At 47.6% G+C, this 15,270-nt stretch overlaps 2 protein-coding genes across 3 annotated transcripts in view; one reads left to right on the plus strand and one right to left on the minus strand.

Annotated features, from left to right (window-relative positions):
* Positions 1-2,806: 2,806 nt before the first annotated feature.
* TOMM34 (translocase of outer mitochondrial membrane 34) lies at positions 2,807-7,221 on the minus strand. The gene is made up of 7 exons (XM_042049939.1): positions 7,070-7,221; positions 6,872-6,971; positions 6,577-6,729; positions 5,803-5,963; positions 5,405-5,549; positions 4,654-4,780; positions 2,807-3,863 (listed from the first exon to the last, which is right to left on the minus strand). Exons 1-7 carry the CDS (start codon positions 7,182-7,184, stop codon positions 3,765-3,767), a joined length of 900 nt encoding a protein of 299 aa, XP_041905873.1. The 5' UTR covers positions 7,185-7,221; the 3' UTR covers positions 2,807-3,764.
* Positions 7,222-7,253: 32 nt separating this feature from the next.
* STK4 (serine/threonine kinase 4) overlaps positions 7,254-15,270 on the plus strand; it is a 46,467-nt gene continuing 38,450 nt past the window's right edge. For both annotated transcript variants that reach the window (XM_042049791.1, XM_042049799.1), the window contains exons 1-7: positions 7,254-7,368; positions 9,918-9,998; positions 10,854-10,982; positions 12,859-12,973; positions 13,504-13,668; positions 14,064-14,231; positions 14,789-14,926. In XM_042049791.1, coding sequence (XP_041905725.1) covers positions 7,337-7,368; positions 9,918-9,998; positions 10,854-10,982; positions 12,859-12,973; positions 13,504-13,668; positions 14,064-14,231; positions 14,789-14,926 — 828 coding nt within the window. In that variant the 5' untranslated portion in view covers positions 7,254-7,336. The remainder of the gene's footprint in view (positions 7,369-9,917; positions 9,999-10,853; positions 10,983-12,858; positions 12,974-13,503; positions 13,669-14,063; positions 14,232-14,788; positions 14,927-15,270) is intronic.

Genomic DNA, 15,270 nt, shown 5'->3' on the forward strand with positions numbered 1-15,270 from the left:
ACCTTGTGAAATATCGTGTGAAACCCAGCCCGGGTCAGTTGCCCAGGAAATGATGGGTGCTGATGAATCATCATTATAGGGAATTTATTGGGTTTTGTAGTTTTATTTGTTCACGTAGCTGACACTAATAAAGAACTGGTACTTCCGTGCTCCCCCAGAAATGGGGGTTAGTTCCCGTGGCAGAAAGACAGCCCCTACTTTGCTTCCTGCAGGTGGAAGGATGGACTCAGGCTGCAGTAATTAGTGTTTGAAGTTTGTGGTGCTGCTGGGGTGTCAGTCTGGAGAGCTGGCAGAAGGGACATACAGCATTACAGCATTACATTTACAAATTGCCACCCAAGAGGCTCCTCTAATCCTTTCTGATTCCCTAGGAGGATGGATTTAAGCAAAACAGGATGGATTCCTGTTGTTCTCCTTTTGTAATGAACCTTGTTCACCTGCAGTACTGGCCTCGAGTGTCTCCTGCTGGTCACCAGAGGGTGTGTCTGTGTTTGTGTTGCACAAGAGCAAGTTTTTGAGGTATTGTGGAGTAGCTGTACATCAAAAGCTGTGTTTCCAATGCGTGTCCCTGACCAGAGGTCTCAAGGAGTCACTAAAGAGCCCCAGCAAACAATCATGACCGCATTGTGTCCCACAGGGACACTCCCTGCTCGCAGGAGGAGCTGGGACCTGTTCTTGCTGGGCTCTGCTCTCTGTTGCTGTCATCACCCTGGCCTTAATCCTCTGCCCTTCCTAGTTAGGAAAGGAAGAGACTCCTCGGTACTTGAGGCTGGTGAAGCACTGACCTCACTTGACTCCTTCCCCGAGCTGGCAGGAGCACACCTCTGCCAGCACCACCCACCCTCTTCTGTGCAGTTTGTGCTGGTGTTGCTGTCTCAATCTTCCTTCTGTGCTGTATCATACTCTTGCTTCAGCTCCCTGCTGAGTCACCCCTCCTACCTCTTCTTTTCCTTTCAGCATTTTAATAGAACCACTTACACATTTGCTCCTGCATAGTGTCTGCTCTGCTCTGCTGGGACTCTTCACTGGGGCTTTTCATCATTCCTTTTCCTCACCTTCATTTCACCAGTTCTTCCTCTGACCTCCTTAAATACTTCTTTTCCTCTTAGTGGATGCCTCAGCCTGAGCTGTTCATTGTTTAGATATCATCTCCTCAGTGAGATGCTTATAAAGGACTTTAATTCACTTAATATACAGGACCTTCATTTGTTATTTCTCTAAAGTGTCACAGGCTGGAAGCTTTTCTGCTTGGTCTCTAGAGGAAGAACATGTATTTATTTGCATGAGTGTAATGCACACAAGGAGCTGGAATGGGGCTGTACAGGTAAACTTCATTCTGCTGTTGGTTAGCTTGGCTGCAGCCTTTTTTCAGGTGTAACAGGGCAGTTCAGGTGTGCCTGACACCACCTACAGTGCCAGGTGGCTGGGCTGGTGAGTCCTCTGTAAAGCCAGAGGGAATGCAAAGTGGTGCCCAGGAACACAGGGACAGCAGAATAGCCTACGAGAGGATGTGAACAAGGACAAGTTCTAAAATGTTAATCAGAAAAGGTGAAGTTGGCACTTGGATCCCTGATGATACTAGAAATAATTCAGAGTAGCTCCCTGGCAGAAGTCCCTTGGTGAAGTCTGAGGCTTTAGGGAGTTGAGGCAGCAATGCAAATGAGTCTGGAGTCCCCAGCCTGGAACAGCTGCCGTTGTTTCTGAACGGGGCTGATGAAGGTGTGTCCCTGTGACAAACCCTCTCTGTTGCCCTGTGGCCAGCACTACCTTTGCCCACCTGGGAACTGTCCTGCATGGACAGCAGCACCTCAGCAGGAGCAGAAGGGGAGACAGGAGCAGAAGTGACCCTGAGCTTGCAATAGTGTCTTGTTGCTGTGCATGACCTCTGTCTACCTGGTGCTGTTGCTGGGGAAAATCTTTGGTATCGGGCACAAACAAAACTGCTGTTTCGAGGGGAAGGAGAGGGTGACTGCTGCTGGTTAGGGGTGCTCTGAGGAGCTGCTGTTGAACAGTGCAGGTTATCTGCCACTCAGGTAACAGCAGGGCTGCCAAAAGGATAGCTCTTAGTCAAGTGAAGCCAGTCCTTTTCCTGGATTCTGTGACCTTTCTCTGCTTATCTGTATAGTGCTGTGTGCTTCCCCACCCTGAAATCCATCACACCTGCTAAGAGCTTGGGTAAGTGCTGGCTGTGGGATCAGTGGAGCTGTCATGCTCAGAAGTGGGAGTAGAGTGGATGGAGCAATTTGTGCCCCTCGGGGAGGACTTGTTTCAAGCCCTGGCCCGTTACAGCTGATGGAGTACAGCCCTGGGACCTACAAAAAGCTGTTTAGTGTCAGGCTAAGGTAAGAAGTCTTTGTCTTAAATGGCATTAGAGGGATTGCTCTCTAAATTCAATTCAGCGCGGTACCTGCCTGAAACACTGCTGGGAGAGGCAAGGTGGGAAAAGAAGATTTTTGAACCTTGACCAAGGGCTAGCTTCTGTCTCCTGGTCTGTATTATGAGTTGGATCAGGTCTAGCATGGCCCAGCATCTTACCAGCTGAGGCAGAGTGCAAGGCTGAGCAATGGTTGGAAACCCTGATGCAGTGCTCCGCTCTCCTTAGCGTGCCTTTCCCAGCCCCAGTGTCCCTGCAGCTGTAGGGACTCTGAACTCTAAATTTAATGGCCACTATGAGCTGAGGTCACTGTCTGAAAGAGCAAGGCACTGCATAATGCTTGAAGTCCTCTGACAAAAAGAGGGGAGAGTATGAAGTGGTTAAGCAAGTGTTTCAGTTCCCTTATTCCATCCATCACAAAAAACACAGTTCTAGAGTGAAAATAAACATGGCTTTAATGAGAACAGGTTTTAATAGTTCACAAAGTAACTCCAAGTATCTCTTTATCTACCATTTAAAATCAGTGCCATCAGTATCAGATCAGGAAAAGTTTACACATGCATTGAAGTAGTAAGCCAGACCTCAGCTGGGGTGTTACTGCATATTTTCTTCCCTATAACACCCCATAGCAACTGCTCCAAAAGGCACAGAGGAGCTAAAGTGGTTTTTTTTTAAAAAAAACAAGACAAAATACCATTGCAAAATTCCCAAGCACCCAGAATCTGAAAGAATAGTGCACAGTGTAACAAGGCAGGCCTAACTTGCTGCTGTTTTCTTAAATGTGCAGAATAATTAAAGAAAGCTGCTACCGTAAACATCTGCCCAGCCACACTAAGCAGCAGAACCCAGCTGAGGGCCAGCAGGCATCAAGGGGGAGAGGGAACAAGGTTGGCCCTGTGCAAGTAACTGTGCCCCAGTTGTAAGAAAGGGTACGTGGTGCTCTGGCAACTACAGCAGTTCCTGCAGCAACTTTCTTTCAGTAATAGCAGCACAAACGCAGCAAAACTGTCACCTGAATAAGGACTGAAACCCCTCTGTTTGTAGCACTTCAGACAGGAACAGCCACTTCCTGTGCATCTTAGCCAACATGTAATGAGTCCCTGAGGCCAATAGTTAGAGGCAAGTTGACTTCAACCAGGAAAATTAACCTAAATGCCTCTTGGGGAGGAGCATTAAAACTATGCATGATCATAGAGCCAGCTTAATAGAGTTTGATACAGATTATGTCTTAACATTCATTGTGCTGGTACAGAACCTCTTAGATCTCAGCAGCACTGGAAGATAAGACTTCAACACCAATCCTGCATTGACTGGTCCCTGTAACAACATCAGAAGGGAGAAAGCTTTCCTCTGCAGTGGAAAAGAAAGCTTTCCTTGTTGCTTGGTTACCCTAGGCTCTGTTCAGTTCTTGCAGTAATCTCAGTGCGGCTGTGTTCTTTGGTTCAGTTTTCAACAAGCTCTTGATGTCAGCAATACTTGATTTGTAATCCTAGAAAGAGAGTATTTTTTAATGGTTAGTGCATTAAAAAGGCAGTCTAAGGCAGAACTACTACCCAGCAACAGAGGCAAAGACAACACAATTAAGCCTGTGACTCCTTCTCTGTAACTGCTCAAGCACTGGCATTCATGTAGCTGTTGTAAAACATGCTTAAACTAGGGCTGAGAACACAATTTCATCACTCAAGCAGGTTCTGAGTCCAACACCAATGCAGTATGTACGCCAGTACTGACTCCAGAATCTCTCATGAGACAAAAAGATAAAGCTCAACACAACACTGGTCTCTCTGGTAATCAAGGACAGGATCTGTGGGAACGGCCTGAAGTTGTGTCAGGGGAAGTTTGGGTTGGGTATTAGGAGAAGGTTCTTCACCCTGAAGGTGGCTGGACAGTGGAACAGGCTCCCCAGGGAAGTGGTCACAGCTCCAAGCCTGACAGAGTTCAAGAAGTGTTTGGACAACACTCTCGGGCACAGGGTGCCATTGCTGGGGATGGTGCTGTGCAGGGTGAGGAGCTGGACTCGAGGATCCTGTGGGCCCTTTCCAATTCAGCATATTCTGTGATTCTGTGAACAAACACTTACTGTCAGCATCTGATGCTGACAAACTCATGAGATTCAAACAGTAAAGTGTGATGTCTTTGATTCTTAGTCTTTAAAGGTCTCAGCTATCTGATGGCAGATGTTATCTAGCACAGAAACAAGCCTTAAAGGCCATCTCTAGCTCTGATCATGCATCAACAGCCATCTAGTTCTAGCCTAAAGCCTAAAACTCCTGACTTACCTTCAGTTCTTTAAGTGCTTGAGCACGCCTGTAGAGTGCCTTAACGTTCTTAGGATCTAACTTCAGAGCTTCGGTGCAGTCCTGTGCTGCTTCCTTGTATTGCTTCAGGGTCAGGTAACAGAGAGCTCTGCAACACAGACACCTGCTTAGAGACCTTTGGCTGAAAGTAGCATCGACTGCTGCAACACAGAGAGCAGCTGTCAGTGCGGCACAAAGCTGGACTCCAAAACCATCCTCATGTGTTGTTCTTGAGCTCAAGTTTGTTTCATTTACAGGGAGGGGAAAAAAAAGAAATGGTTTTTCAGTTTAAAGGAACAAAAAGGAAGATGTTTAGAGCAACCTGCTCTAAAGCTAAAGAAGCTGCACTTGCATTTGAGGATGCAGGTTCCTGCCTCTGCCAGTGCAGCATATGCTCTGCTTGCTGCAACTGCCTTAGAACTACGACAAGTGTCGAACAGCAGTCTGCAGTTTGTGGTCTGTAGGGCAGCAGAGACTACTCACAACCCCAGTCCTGGCAGACAAAGCAGTCAAGGGAGAAGTCCCTTAGCAGCCCAGAGAAGTGTCTCCAAGGAGTTCTGTAGCACCTGATCAAAAAAGTTCTACTACAGGGGAGGCACTTGGAGTGAACCTGAGGGGGCGGTTTTGTTTTATTCATTAGTTTGGGAGCAAACATTAAACAGTTCTGCCAGGAAGTACCATGGTAGCTTTTATACAGGGCCAAGAAGTACCTAGGCAAAGAGCTGAACAGTACCTGTTGGTGTAAGTTGCACATTCCTTGTTGAGCTTTAAACTCTCACTGTACTTCTCAACTGCTTTTCTATGGTTTCCTTTCTTTACAAGTTCATTTCCTTCTTCCTTCAGCATTCGAGCTCTCTCCATGCCAGCGGCAGTCTGGTCTGGAAATGGTGGGAAAGAACACAGAACTCTATAAAACCACCAACAATATCACAGCCTCACAGAAAACAAATATCCCCATACCAGAGGGATCAAAAGAACAGAATCAACCAAAAAGGCTGTGGCAGAACCAGGCCTGGGTTTTTTCAGGCCTCAGCCCCAGCTGCAGACACACCAAGCAGGTGTGGCAGCTGTCTTGTTCACCACCCTTAGGAGCTACAGGGCTCTCTGCCCAGCCCAAGGGCATGTTCCCACCTCGTTCTCCCTGTGGTGCAGTGGCAGGAGCAGTGCTTGCCCCAGGGGCCTGGGCAGAAGGAATGCTCCACCTCGTCTGGGCAGAAACGGGCACTCTGGGGATTGGCGGGAGCTTCTGACGCCAGTTCATGCCATCCTTCTCCAGCAGGGCTTTAGTCATCCTGCAAGAGACAGCTCCCAGTCATGCTGGCTGTCGGCTGGATGGGCCACGCAGTAGCCAGCAGGGTCACTTTTAACCTGGCTTGTGTATTAAGAACAGCATCTCTCTGTCTGCTAATTTCTTTACATACATCTCAGTGGGTTCCTTCTACAGGACATTTATGAAGAGATTATCTTCACGCCAGCAGGGCTAAAAATAACATAGGACAAGGGCTGGGGCTGTCACTGCTCAGGTGAGCAAGAGACATGCATTTCACTCCTTGGTCTGGCAAGCCATGAAGCGAAGGAGAGATCAACAGGAAGAAAACAGGACTACAGCAGCCTGTAAACACACTAAACATAGGGAGACTTAAAGGACAGTGTACTGAACTTTAGCTCATTATTTCCTTTAAACCAGACACTGACCAAAGCAGAAACAGTCTCACAGAAATCATTCCCAGCCCTCGATCAGCATCTTGAAAGGAGCTACAGGCACTAGCAGGCAAAGGGAACACGGCCAGGCCTTGCTTCACTCGTGTGCCTGGGACACAGCTTGCTCCTGCCGGCATGAGCACGGCTCGCAGCAGCAGCAGCACCCAGCAGCCCTATTCCCGAGCCCTAACGGGGCGGCGTTACCTGTTGACTCCATCGTGTGCCGCCTGGACGGAGCAGTCCACCTGCAGCACGGTCTTGTAGTCCACATAGGCCAGCGAGTACCTCTCCAGAGCCTCGTACGCCGCTGCCCGCCGCAGGAGGGGCTTGATCCCGAACGGGACCAGCTCGAGGGCGCTGCGGCAGAGGGGAGGGAGCGCCGTCAGTCCCGCGGCTCCGGGGCAGCCGCCGCCCCTTCGCCCGCCCCAGCCGAGCTGGGGGAAGCCGCTGAGCGCTCCCTCCGGCCCCGCCGGGTGCCCCCAGCCCCGCCGCCGCTCACCTGCTGCAGTCGGCCACGCAGAGGCTGCAGGCGCCGTCCTTGAGGTGGCAGGCGGCGCGGTTGGCCAGCAGCACGCTGCGCTCCTCGGCGGTGGCATCCCCTGCGCGGGCCACAAGCGGGACAAGCCGCGATTCAGCCGCGATTCAGAGGGATCCCGCCGCCCGCTCGCTCGCTCGCCCGCCCCGGGTCGTGCCCTACCTGCGGCTTCCAGCTGCGCCAGCGCCCGGGAGTAGAGCTCGGCGGCCGGGCCGTACTGCCCGCGGCGGAACTCCTCGTTGCCGGCCCGCCGCAGCGCACCGGGGGACGCGGCCATCGCGCCGCTGCCGCCGCGCCCGGGAAGCAGCGCCCCTCCTTTCGGAGCCGGGGCGGGCGCTCCCCGCTGGCATCCGGCGGCGGGCGGAAGCGGCGGCGGAGCGGAGTGCCATGGAGCAGTGAGGGACCGACCCGGCTTGCCAACAGACCGCCATGGAGACGGTGCAGCTGCGGAACCCGCGCCGGTAAGCGCGGGGTGTGTTCCTGCCGGGACCGGGGATGCTCCGGCTCGTATCACCCGCCCTGCTGCCGGCGCGGGGCCGAGAGCCCGGCCGTGGGCGCGCCGAGCTCCGGCCCCCTCCGTCCTCCGGGGCGCTGCCGCTGCCCGGAGCCGCGGAGCCGTAGGCGGCAGTCGCCTGGCACCGGGCAGCGCCCCCAGGTCCCTGCTGGGACAGCACCGCGCTCAGGTGGGGGAAAACGGCTTAAACTGGAGCACTGGGGGAGCCTGTGCCACTGCGGGAGCTCCCACCGGGTACCGCGGCTGTACGAGGTGTTCTGGCCCGTGCCAGTGGTGTGACAAAGCTCCGGTCACTTGTTCTCCCGTCGTGTCTCTCCCAGTTTTGTGGGGGTCTGTCCCCCCGGTGCTGTGTCCGGGCGCCGTGCCCAGCCCTGGCACTGCCGCCGTCCCGCCGGGCCCGGGCACACCGGGCACACCGAGCCCGGACCCTCGGACACCGCACGAAGCCGGGACTCCCCTATCTCGGGCTGCCAGGCCGAGCCGGGGCTGCGGGGCAGAGCTGGAGGCTGGCGGCAACTTGAATGAAGTGTCAGTGTCAGAATGCTATCAGTGGTTCGCAGCTGGGGCCCAGGGAATGCTTCGGCAGCGAACAAAGGAAGCTGCTGGCGCTGGTCCCCAGTGACATTGGCCCGTTTGGTTCAACAGTGATGTATATGCTGTTTAAAAAAAAAGAAAAAAAAAAAAGCTTGGTTTTATTCTATAATTGCTTATGCCGGTGTTTACGGGGCAGGTGATTACGATTAGATCTGAATAACAACAAAGGTGAGATTGGGTTTGTGTTGCTGTTAATCTGTGTGGTATAAACATCCAGAACGGCAGAGTGTGTCAGACAGCAGCGGGTGCACTCGATGGAACAGGACAAGTTCAAAGTAATTGGGCTCCTGGGCTATAGTAGAAAGTAGGCTGTTTGTTGCAAGTACAGTAGTTGTCTGGTTATTATGTTTAGGTGTATGAAAAGCCTTTTTTTTTCCTTTTATCCTAGTAGAATTTAGGCCTCAACTTCAACAAGAAGTGTCTGCTTCTTGCGTCGCCACTTTTTGGGCTCCTTGGAAATGGGGGCTTATGTGGTTTCTGGTGCATGTATTACTTTTTTTTCTCCTTTTCCCACACCTTCTTCCCCCTCTGTTTTCACAAGGACACGTAAATTCTTTTTAATGCTTATGTGAGCAGGGAAGCTAGTAGCTACTTTCAGTATTTCACCACTTCCTGAGTCTGCTTCTATATAATGTTTCCTCTGCTTCAGGAAGCCATTGTATGTGCTCCATGCACGAGCTGCTCCTCCCGTGTGGCTTTTGTACATAAACATAATAGCCAGGGATCAGTGAATGGTTTTTCACTCTGTTTCTGAAGAAATTGGGGGGGAAAAAGTTACATATTTAGTATAAAAATTAGTATTCCTGTGACTGGAGTCCTGATCTGTAGCAGCAGCTGTAAGAGCTTTCAGGAGTAACTTGCAGTTGCAGGCAACCACGTGTGTTTTACTTTAAACACCAGTGAGCGCTAAAAGTGCTGAGATTCTTAAGTTTCTGTGTTTAAAAAACTTGTGTGAGCTGGTTTGGGGAGTATGGAGGGATTTTTTGTTGGCTGGTTTTTGTTTATTGTTGTTTCAGATTTTTTTTTTAGTTGATGTGAAAATGAAAGAGCACTTGTTTGTGGACTGTTGCATACTCTTACCGCTGACAATAAAATACTGTTTTCAGACCTTTTTGTTATGTAGTCCTTAGCTGTTTCAGGAGGCTTGGTGAACAGCTCTCCAGTGTAGACTCAAACAAATATGATTGATCTGCTTGTTACTTTGTGTACGGGATCTCCCTAAAAGCTGTACTGGAGGAAGGGGGGGGGCACGTGGAGAATCACAGCACATGGCAGGTTTTTATTCCTTAGAAATTATTTCAGCTGACTCTTACTAGCAATACATTTAACAGGGATGGAATTAAGATCCTGAGAGTCAGATACAGTTTCCTTTTTCACGATAGAATTTTCCTAGTATACGTCCAGGCCCATGAAGTTAAGATCTGAAGTTTTGATGTTAAAAATGTGCAGGTGAGACCAGTATTGCCTCCTGCGTCCCAACAAATGTGTTCCACATGTACTCTAGGCATCAGGGAAGATGATGTTCCCTTTTTTATGGCCTCAGTAGGTATGCTTCCAGTCCAGATGTTGAAATTTAGCAGGTATGTTCAATGGCTTCAAGACTCTGCTATGCTGAGTTGTGACCACCAGCACAGAGAGCCTGAAATTCATTTCTGCCAAGAGGAGCTGTAGATCTGTGTGCCTGATTACATTCTGTTCTTTGTAATTCCCAGCCTTTTTTTTGCTATTGGATGCTGGTAATATTCAGTCATCTTGTCAGGTGAAGTAAAGTTACTTCATAATCAATTTACTTCATGCCAAACCTTTTGTGTGTTTAAGTGGTGCTATTTACTGTTCTGTTTCAGCAGAGCCAAAACTGCCATGAAATTAAATGTAGTAATTTCTCTCTTCTTAACCATGCAGGCAGCTGAAGAAGTTAGATGAAGACAGTTTAACCAAACAACCTGAAGAAGTATTTGATGTCCTGGAGAAGCTTGGAGAAGGGTATGTGTTGTGTTCCAATGTACATTGGCCCAATGTACATTTCTCTTGAGAACACATCTGTCTAACAGGGGTGTGTTCAGTGGACTCTGATGTTTCACTATTGTCATGGTTCTACTTCTGAAAGATATGTACTAACATAGTGGCAGTGTTTGGTTAGTAACAGAATAAAACATTTGTTTCCCCAGAGTGTGATATCTTAACCCAAATAGCAGGTTATGGGTCAGCAGTAGGGAGCTGAAAGTTGTTGAAAAATGCCAGCCTGGAGTTGGTAGAGCTCTGTGGGAACTCAAGAGGTTTTGTAGTTCATCCCTGGTACCTCCTGTGGAAGATCTGCCTGGTGGAAGTGAACTTCAGTGACACTGTGCCATTTGGTGAGGCAGAGCAGCATGGGAACACTCCAGGAGTGACATGTTCACTGCCTTAAGCAGTTCGTTGGAAAAGACTGAGTTGTAAATCTGCCTGGCTGCTGTAAGTAAAGAAGCTGGAAATAAGAATGAAAGTATCTTAGAAGAGCAGGCAAACCTCTCAGAACAGAGTTGTAGTTCTTACTGATGCTCATCTTGTACTCTATGCTGGAAAAAGAGAATTTTAGTTGTTGAATTTGTGCAAAAGGCCATTCCAAAGCTGTGGTCAGTGTAATGATGGTGTGCTCTTTCCTCACTGCCTCAGCGTGGTGACTTATTTGTATTACAGTGCTTAGAAGTTAGTGGGCTGATTATTTACATTAAAATGCAAAATATTTTTAATAAAATTATAGTTCATGTTTTACGTGATGGTTACACTCGCAAAAAACAAAGCCATAACATTTGCATTTTTAATGTTGCTATATTCAGTGTTTGATATTTTGTTTTCTAGTTCTTATGGCAGTGTGTTCAAAGCCATCCATAAAGAAACGGGTCAAGTTGTTGCAATTAAACAAGTTCCTGTGGAATCTGACCTGCAAGAGATCATAAAGGAAATATCCATAATGCAGCAATGTGATAGGTAAGTGTGTGCCGCAAAACCCTTTATTGGGATGCAAGGACAAGTATCCCCTGTGACCTGGCATTTAATCAAATAAAAGCCATCATGTTGCCTTAAATGTTTTTTAAAAGGCCGGACGTGTACAATCAAGTTACCTCCTATCAACTGAGTCATGTTAGCTGACCATTTGGGTAGTGCAAAGGTAAGACAACAAAAGGTAGCTTGCAGCAAGAGAGAGCACTGAGCTGAGTGGAGTAACCCTGCACTTGCTGCCAGCTGAGAGCCAAGCGTGTGAGCAGCCGCTGCCGTTCTGCCCGGGCTTCTTGAACAGTGGTAACTTGATTGTGTGCTGAGCAGCAGCTCCCGTGTCCGCAGGGGTGGTAGCTTCCCAGCAAGGCATAGAAAACTGTTAGAAGGAGGTTTTTTTGTTTCTTTTTTAAAGGGCACGTGGATGAGAGCCACTAACGCATGACTGCTCTTGCATGTGCACAACCTCTGTGCTGTCACCTGCTCGGGTGGCAGGACTGTCCTTCCTGGTCCTGTTCTGCCTGTGCAGGCTCTGCTGCAGTACAAGCTGTCTGCTGATCTGAGCATCCCCAGAATGACCTGCTGGCAGCTCTGTGGGCTGATGGTTGTCCCCCTCTCTGCATGTTTTTATGGGAAAAGATGCTGCAGTGACTTAGGCAGTGAAGAGCTTGTGTGTAGGAAAGACCCACCCACAAAGTGTATCCAAGGCTGAAGGTTTAAAATACACTCATTTCTTCTGGTATTATGAATCTGGCCTTAGGAAACACTACTTTGAAGGAATTCCTGCATGGAAAGCCATTTGAAATAAATTACATGAGCAGCTGTAGTCCCAGTCACTTACTCTCTTGCATTCCACTCTCACTGTATTTAAATGAAGACGACTTAGGGGCAGGCAGCAGAGTGTACCTTGAAAAGAAATTGTTCCTGAAAAATCTTACTGTAACTGTAAATCTTACTGTAACTTGAAATGCATTCCTAGGTGTCTCTAAAATTAAGTGTTAGTATTGTAAGGCCTGAAGTGAGACCTTGCAGTTGTGAACAGCAGAGGGAGTGAATCCCTGGAGCATCACACTTTCTGTGCAAGCATTAAGGGGCACTGTGCAGTGTGACTGCCTTGCTAGTTTTAGAGTTTTTCATTAGAAGATGTTCAGCAGAGAATAGATTAAACATGGTTTTGTTCCTTAGCTCCATTCCCATCAAATCAGGGACAGTCTTCCTGTTAGTTTCTGCTTTACCCCTTCCAGAGTACACGTGGTTTTTCTCACCAGTGTAACTTAACTAGGTTGTTTGCTTTTTGGGCAGCTAGATAGCTGACTGAGAGAGTCCTAGGTTGTAGTGAGATCCTAAAGTATATCCAGGACTAAACTGTAGAGACAAGTAGGTTCATGTGGTAGTGGGAGAACATTCATCTTAATGAGTGTGATAGCTATTTTCCAGCAAATTGTGGACTTTATTTAGTGTTTCCCTTTAGTTGCAAATGCTCTGCAGCAGCTTTACCAGGGATTCCTGTGGCCTATTTCCCATTCCCTTGTCCTGCCCCAGCACTGACCCTGTTGTAACCTGGTTCAGGGAGCTGAACCAGACTGAAGGCTAATCGCTCCTTGTTTCCGTGGGATTTGTCGGACAGTTTAGCTCCCTGGAGTGACTTACTGGCAGGTCATATGAGCCCTGCTGTGGGAACAGGCTTGGCAGGACCGTGGAAGCCCTGTGCAGAATTCAGGGTGTTCTGGAATACTTTTGGTCACGGTTTCAGTGGCGCTTCAACACTGAGTTTCTAAAACATACTTAGGGTCTCTGCAGTGTATTGTGCCTTTTCAGTGATGCTGGTTACTGGTGTTTGACCCTTTGTTTTTTCCTTCTTTTTTCCTAGTCCTCACGTGGTGAAATACTATGGCAGCTATTTTAAGAACACAGACCTGTGGATAGTCATGGAATACTGTGGTGCTGGATCTGTGTCTGACATTATTCGGTTACGAAATAAAACTGTACGTCCTTTCTCCTTTGGGTGTATGGATGGGAGCATGGGTGTCCAGCAGCTCAAGGAAGCTGAGTAGTTAGGGCATAATTCTCGGTGTTCAGTGCCTGACACAACCATTGGCCATAACTTGAGAGACAGGTGCTTTGTTCCTCTGAAAATGAGAAAGCTGATTACATTGCATTTTGATTACCTGCATAGTTTAATTGGTGGAGAAGGTTTTGGGGTGTTGGCTTTCCTGAAAACCCAGACTGATTCCAAGTAAGACCCTACTTTGCCTTGCTTTGGTTATTGCAGGATAAGAATTTCTAGCTGAGAGAGGACTATGGTATGTGAAATATTGTGGGTGTTTATATGTATGCTGTTTGTGATCTAATAATGCTACATAATGCTGTAAGTCACTCATTTCCCATTGGTATGGCAACCTTTAGTGAAGGCAATTAAGTGGCAATTAGTGAATCTCAGTAAAATACAGACCAAAGCACAAAAGTGCTGTGTCTCAGCCACTGATATGTTGGCAGTAACTCTTCTCTTCTTCAGCTCACAGAGGAAGAAATTGCTACAATAGTGCAGTCAACACTGAAAGGACTCGAGTACCTGCATTTTATGAGGAAAATACACAGGGACATCAAAGCTGGAAATATATTGCTAAATACAGAGGGACATGCTAAACTTGCTGATTTTGGTGTGGCAGGACAGCTTACAGTAAGTAAAAGCAGGGTGGTTTTGTACATTTCAGTTTATCTTTTTAACCTGTGCGTGAGTGTGATGGGATTGTGGAGATTGAGAAATTGTTCGTAGCTGATTTTTAGCACTTTGCATCAACATGAGATGCTAAACCAGCAGCAGATTAGAGCAAATCTTCCTCTGTGGAAGCTGTTACAACTAAATAATGGTTTGCAATAGCATTTGCTGCTTTTTTTAGGATACTTTTGAGTTCTGTGAGTACATTTTAATTCTTCTTTGCAGCATTCCATATTCTAGTCTTGTTGAGTCTAATAATCTGCATGCATGCAGGATAATTAGGGTGATAATTCATTAATGACTGTTTTTGGCTAATACAGTTGCCGTTGTCTGGATCTTTATGCTTCTCTCCTCAGGACACCATGGCAAAGCGGAACACAGTCATAGGGACCCCATTCTGGATGGCTCCAGAAGTGATTCAGGAAATTGGATATAATTGTGTTGCAGACATCTGGTCCCTGGGAATCACTGCAATAGAAATGGCTGAAGGAAAGCCACCATATGCAGATATTCATCCCATGAGGGTAAGGACTGTGGCCTTAAATGTCTTGCTCTGTGGAAAAGGTTTGCTATCATAGCTGGCTGGATCACATCAGCATGCAATCTTGCTTTTAATGTATAGGACAAGTTGTTTCCTGTCAGTTCTTTGTACTGTTGATTAAATGAAAAACAGGTCTTTGTCAAGAAGAATCTGCATGGGAATAAAAAAAATCACAGTCGTCGTCTGTTAAGACATAGCTCTGTGTTGGATGTGAAGAAACATATTTTCAGCTGGATTATCCAAAGTGGATTTTTTTTTTTTTTTAAATGCAAGCACAAATTTTAAAGACTTAAAATGTCAAATTCACAGTTTTTGGGGCACATAATGGCTCAGCCAGGTGTGAGCACCTAGTGAGAAAAGTCTGTTTTCTTGCTACTTGATCCCTGTGAGCAGATTTGTGTGTAATACTGTCACAAACTCCTCACAGGCAGCACCTTGAAAAGTCCACTCTTCTTTAGTACCAGCGTGTATTTGCGTGTATTTATATTGAATTGTTGGTTTTAAGCTTTGTTGTGGAAATCTGGAATATTCTGCTTTCAGGCAATTTTCATGATTCCTACCAATCCGCCTCCAACATTCCGGAAACCAGAGCTCTGGTCGGACAATTTTACAGACTTTGTGAAGCAGTGTCTTGTGAAGAGCCCGGAGCAGCGAGCCACTGCAACACAGCTGCTGCAGGTCTGCCTTTTCTTAGGAGAACATGAGCTCTGGGGGAGGCTTGCCCGGGGTAGGCCGTGCTGTGTGGCTCTTGAGATGTTGGTTTCATTTCTTGCTACGCCTGCTCATTACAGATTTTACTTTTTAATAACTCATTTTAAAAATCTCACGCTCAACTTCAACTTTTCAGTTCTTCTCTAAGAACCAGTCTGACTTCAACTTCCTTTGTCTTCTCTGGGTTGTTTTGGCTTTGGGAGTTTGTTGTTGGTTTGCTGGTTTTGTTTGGTTTGGATTTGTTGTTTTACTTTCAAATTCCCACCAGCACTGCCAAGATACTGTCTCTTAGAACACTAAACAGGGCAGGC

The sequence above is a fragment of the Corvus kubaryi genome, unplaced genomic scaffold (assembly GCF_017639235.1).
Source record: "Corvus kubaryi isolate FWS band 111438036 unplaced genomic scaffold, C.kubaryi_AGA036_p1.0 134, whole genome shotgun sequence".
NCBI lineage: Eukaryota > Metazoa > Chordata > Aves > Passeriformes > Corvidae > Corvus > Corvus kubaryi.